Source organism: Alnus glutinosa, chromosome 12 (genome assembly GCF_958979055.1).
Source record: "Alnus glutinosa chromosome 12, dhAlnGlut1.1, whole genome shotgun sequence".
Taxonomy (NCBI): Eukaryota; Viridiplantae; Streptophyta; class Magnoliopsida; order Fagales; family Betulaceae; genus Alnus; species Alnus glutinosa.
In genome coordinates this window covers 4,895,369-4,900,896 of record NC_084897.1, presented here as the reverse complement: position 1 = coordinate 4,900,896, position 5,528 = coordinate 4,895,369, and the positions used below count along the sequence as shown (strand labels likewise).

At 34.9% G+C, this 5,528-nt stretch overlaps 2 protein-coding genes across 2 annotated transcripts; both read right to left on the bottom strand.

The window, feature by feature from the left end:
* Positions 1-520: 520 nt before the first annotated feature.
* LOC133852512 (secreted RxLR effector protein 78-like) lies at positions 521-988 on the bottom strand. Its single transcript, XM_062289281.1, has one exon. The coding sequence runs from the start codon at positions 986-988 to the stop codon at positions 521-523; it is 468 nt and encodes a 155-aa protein (XP_062145265.1).
* A 394-nt stretch (positions 989-1,382) lies between these two features.
* On the bottom strand, positions 1,383-2,081 carry LOC133852511 (uncharacterized). Its single transcript, XM_062289280.1, has one exon. The coding sequence runs from the start codon at positions 2,079-2,081 to the stop codon at positions 1,383-1,385; it is 699 nt and encodes a 232-aa protein (XP_062145264.1).
* Positions 2,082-5,528: the final 3,447 nt, after the last annotated feature.

Here is a 5,528-nt window from a genome sequence, read left to right as displayed (position 1 = left end):
TTAGAATTTGTGCTGTCAATGAAGAGGGATTTTGCAAGATTCTCCAGCCTTGTTTTGCTAACATTGCCTTATTGAAAATAATTAGGTCCCGAAAGCCGAGCCCCCCGATAGCTTTGGATCTTCCCATCTTCTCCCAACTTATCCAATGAATTTTGGAAGTTTGAGACATATGGTTCCACCAGAAATTCTGCATCAATTGGTTCAATTCTCTACAAAGTGAAGTAGGAAACTGGAACACCCCCATACTATAGGTTGGAATGGCTTGGACTACCGCCTTCAAAAGCACTTCCTTCCCCACTTGTGATAAAAATTTCACCTTCCAATTTTCAAGCCTTTGAGACACTTTCTCTATAATGTTCTTAAAAGCTAGATTTCGGGATTTTCCAACAAAAGTTGGTAGCCCTAGGTAAGTATCAATACGATGCGCCTCTGACAATCTGGATAGCATTAGGATCTCCTGTTTTCTCTCTTGGCTGGTGTTTCTACTAAAGAATATAGAGGTCTTGTTCATATTTAACCTCTACCCCGACCCTGCTTCATAAACCTCCAAAATTCGAAATAGCCTCCTCCACTCCACCGAATTGGCTTTGCAAAACAACATACTATCATTCGCAAAGAGAAGGTGGTTCAGCTGAGGGCCCTTAAATGAAGTTGGAACCCCAGTGATAGCACCCTTTCGTTTCGCCCGATTAAGGAGAGCACTGAGAGCTTCTACACATAGGAGGAAAAGGTAGGGGGAAATGGGGTCCCCCTGTCTAATCCCACTAGACGGCCGGATATTCCCCACAAGCTTTCCATTCACTAAAACAGCATAAGTCACTGTCCGGATGCATTTCATCACCAAGTTTACCCATTGAGCTTCAAATCCCAATCTGTGCATAACCGCCTCCAAAAAAATCCATTCAACTCGATCATAAGCCTTGCTCATGTCGAGTTTGAAGCCCATGAATCCTGTTTTGCTCCACATCCTTGTTTGCATAGAGTGCATCGTTTCATAGGATGTTGTTTGTTATCAGTCTTCCAGGAATAAATGCACTTTGCGTAGGGGAAATTATGTTTGGCAAAACTACCTTCAATCTATTAGCTAGAACTTTTGATATCAATTTGTATATAACGTTACACAAGCTAATAGGTCTATAGTTCAAAACAGAACCAGGAGAGAGATTTTTTGGAATAAGGGCAATATGAGTAGTATTAATACTAGCATCCATCTCACTAGTATTCAGAAAATGCAAAATAGCAGCACATACCTCAGGATGAATTATGGCCCAATTTGTTTGATAGAAACAAGCTGAGAACCCATCAGGTCTCGGGGCCTTAAAGGGGGGCATTTGGTTAAGGGCTGCAGATATTTCCTCTACAGTAAAAGCCGCCAGCAGTTTCTAGTTCATAGCATCCGTAACCTTTCTTTCTAGAGCATCGATGCTAGCTGTTACAGCCAAATTATCTCCAGCAGTAAATAATTCTTGAAAGTAGGATATAAAGGCTGTTTCAATCTCATCCTTTGTGTTACACTGCCTGCCATCCTTGTCATTGATCACCGAAATTCTACTTCGACAATGTTTTTGATTTGCACTTGGATGGAAGAATTTGGAATTGCGGTCCCCATACCTTAGCCAATTTTCTTTAGCTCGTTGTTTCCATCTTAACTTCTCCTGTTCCAACAGGGAGTGCAGTTCTTCCTTAAGCGGACCTTCTGCCCCAGGACTACTCAACTGCTCTTGCCCCTGAATTTTATTAAGATCCGCTTCTAGTTTTTTAATCTGTTCCTCCACCGGATTACCTTGCTTGCGCACCCATTGCTTCAGTGATCGTCGACAGCCAACCAATTTGCTCTGGATATTCTTCCATGGATCAAAGTTTCGCTGTTTTACCCTCCAGACTTTTTTGATAACTTCCTGACGCCCCATCTGCTTTGCCCAGCTAGCTTCATACTTAAACATATTGCTCTTTTCCCATTTCACATCTTGGGTATGAGAAAAATCCACCAACAAAGGATGGTGGTCCGAACTACATCGAGGTAGGACAGTGACATCCACCACATCGTAGAGAACCGTCCAGCTCGGATTCGTCAGAGCCATCGTAGAGACTCGTTTAGTAAAGGTAGTGAGTACTATTGTAATACGTGTGTTACAAACATTATTTCCTTTACAGTCATCTTTAAATGTTCTACCATTTGGTATTAAAATATATTCATGCGTTTTTATGGCAAAGGAAAAAACTAATTTATTAAAATATATTCTTGAGTTTTTATGGCAAAGGAAAAAAACTGATTTATTAAATTATTTATTTATGAGTTTTTATTTTGTAACAATTGGTTATTAAAAATTGTTTTTATGGCTTTTTGATATTCAAACGTTTTGTCTTTATCAAAGTTTATTACTTTTGATTTGTAACGGTTTATAGTTATGAGTCTTATGACCGTTTGCCATTCATGAGCCTTAAAAGAAAAATCTGTAGTGTTTATATTTTTTTGATCGTTTTTATAAATTGAGTTCCCAATGCATTTGAGAATTTATTCTTTGGCTAAAACCTCTAACATATTTTCCACCGTACATACATTCCAACGTGAATTTGGTTTTAAGCTAAAAAACTATTTGTTATACTATTAGATTTTCTACAAGAAAAATTATTCTGAAATCTCCCATCTATTCAAAGGGTTGTTCAATTTGATCTTTGTTTTTGAAAGTGTGTCCTTAACGAAGATAGAAGCTATAGTCTAATCCTGGGAGGTTGCGTGTCAAGAGATCTGATTACACCGAGTTATACACTCCATGAGGCACGAATCAGCCTTTGAGGACAACGCTCTTTTTGCGTGATTCTATAGTATTGTGAGATCTTTCTTTAATCTAATTTTAATCTCTTGTACAATATTTATTTTATTATTATTATTATTTCGGATCAATATGGTATAATAGCAACAATAATTTTTTAACCAATTATTTGTTTAACAATTATTTATTTAATTGTTAATTTTCAAATTGATATTTTTTTTATTTCAATAAGAACTTTGTGTACCATCCAAAATTATTTCCAACAAGTACTTGGTTAGCCATATGTACCAGCAGATCATTCCGTTGTTGTGGTGTAAGGAGGCTGCTTCCATATTGCCGCATGCTTATGTGTTCATCGATTGTGGATCGTTCAATTGTTATAGAAAACAATCGAATTCGGGCTTTGATGCCAATATTGACGCAATACGGAAGGGAAAACAATAGAAAATAAAGATAAATCTTATTTTGATCTCACCCATAAAATGCATTAAAGTGATCTACACTTCATATCTAAGTATACAATCATTCCAAGATTTAAAATCAATATCATAAGTAATATTGAGAGTACGATTAAGATAAATCACAAAGATTCGATGTGTAACAGTCTCCACAAATGAAATGCCAAATTCCATTACAGATTGTGAACTATCCATAAGTTTAAGACTACAAGAATTATGGACTAAAATCTTGTGTGATAACTCTTGACTTACACCACATACCATATTCAATGAAATCCAATGGCATTTCACATGCAAAATATACATAGAACAATATTAAACATGTAAAATAACATATATCATATACTCAAAAATAGATCGGTAAATAACAATTTTATTCATAATAAACTTATATGTCAACAATACATTGAAATATATAGTATAAACCCCAACAGATGGGGTAGAGGGGATTGGCAGGGAGGAGGGGCGTACAGACTCGTACTGGCTTGGGGTAGTAGTGGTGAAAACTGGTGAGATTTGGTATGCAACTGGAGCATTTGCGGAAGGCATAAGGATCGGGCTGATATGGGATGGGGTGATGGATTTGTTTGGGCTTGTTAGGAAGGGAGAGATGAAGATCTGATAAAGGGTTAAGTTGGAATGGTTGGGGAGGAAAAATAGTTGGGCTCTTGATGTGAGTTTGGGCCCAAGAGCAAAGTAAGGCTTTGAATTGTGCAAGTTGGGCTGAAGAGGGAGAGTCCAAAATTTATTGGATAAGGGTGATGGTAGAGTCCATGATAGGTGAATGGGTGAAACCCTAAATGAAAGGTAAGGAAAGTCAGCTGCATTAAAAAGGATTAGGATCCTTTATAATTATTTGTTAGAATTTGAGAGAATTCATGCAAATGATTATGAGAAACCACTTATTGAACCCACCTAACCAAATAAGTGGTTGAACAACCCAATTTTTATTTGGTCAAGTAGATTCCATAAGTGATCTCTCTCAATCACCTGCTCGAATTCTTTCAAATTCGGACAAATAATTGTAGAGGATCCTGATCCCATTAAAAATTGAATAAATGATATTTGTTGATGGCGATTGAGTTGGTTAGAGCATCTCCAGCAGTTGGAGGCATTTTATCCAGTAAAAAAGTACATTTTTTTTTAACCTATTAATTTTTTTATACAAACTTCAGCAAATTATTTATTTCATTATCTATTTTATTTAATATTATTTTTAGAGAGAGAAACTTGGACATTGTGCTATAGTGAGTAGCAACTTATTGCTATTCACTTAGGGTGCGTTTGAGATTGCATTTTTTAGACAAAAAGTGCGATTTTAAACAAAATCACAAAAAATTAGAAAACTGCATTTTCAAATCACATGCATAGGGTTGCTTTTTTGAAAATGTAAAATTTTAAATGCTAATCTGCGATTCTAAGGCCAAACACTTAACTGAGTTTTTTTTAAAAAAAAAAATCACTTTTTTAAATCGTAAATCTACACAGACCCTTAACAAAAAATATATTTTACCTACTCTGAAACTAATCTATTGGAGTAAAGATATAGCTATTATTATCTAATCTGTTGGAAATGCTCAGAGTGGGGATTTACTTTGTTGCGGTAAGACTACGAGCAGGGCTGGCTCAATAGATTTTGAGGCCTAATGCGACAAATTTAGGTGGGGCATTTTTTATATTTAAATATTTGATTTTTTCCGAAAGACTTGCAAAATTCATCTTTGTTATGAAATATTTAATTTCAACAGATGTCATATTTTGTGTTGAGCTACATATAATTCTTTTTATGTAGAATTTAATTTACTTCATTCTAAAAATTATTTTAATGGACAATTTAGTCTTAATTTTAACTTCATGTAAAATTATGAGTTTAGTAATTGTTTTAGGGGTACAATTAATGTAACATTCAATTTTTCTTTATTTTCCTCCTTATATCTTGAAATTCAATTCTTTGTATTTATTTTTTATAGTAATTGAAGCCTTAATTAAAGAGCACGGACTAACTTTTATGTCATAATATTATTTTTTTTACTATAATTGGAGCCTTAATTAAAAAGTATTGACTAACTTTTTTTGTCATAATTAGGCTTTAATTTTTATATATATTATAAAAAAAATATAATTATTCTATCACTATTTGAAGCTTTATTTAATTGGGGTTTAGGCGATTGATACAGCCTCCAGTTCAAAAGAGCCAATTAGTTTCATTGGAAGGGCAAATTTGTTATTTCATATTTTTTTTAAACGAATTTACTCGTCTATTTTAACTAACTCCCTCCTCTTCGGTTCATTTGAA

Excerpts from the sequence above, each read along its gene's own strand:
- LOC133852512 (XM_062289281.1), bottom strand. The coding sequence starts at position 988 with ATGCACTCTATGCAAACAAGGATGTGGAGCAAAACAGGATTCATGGGC.
- LOC133852511 (XM_062289280.1), bottom strand. The coding sequence starts at position 2,081 with ATGGCTCTGACGAATCCGAGCTGGACGGTTCTCTACGATGTGGTGGAT.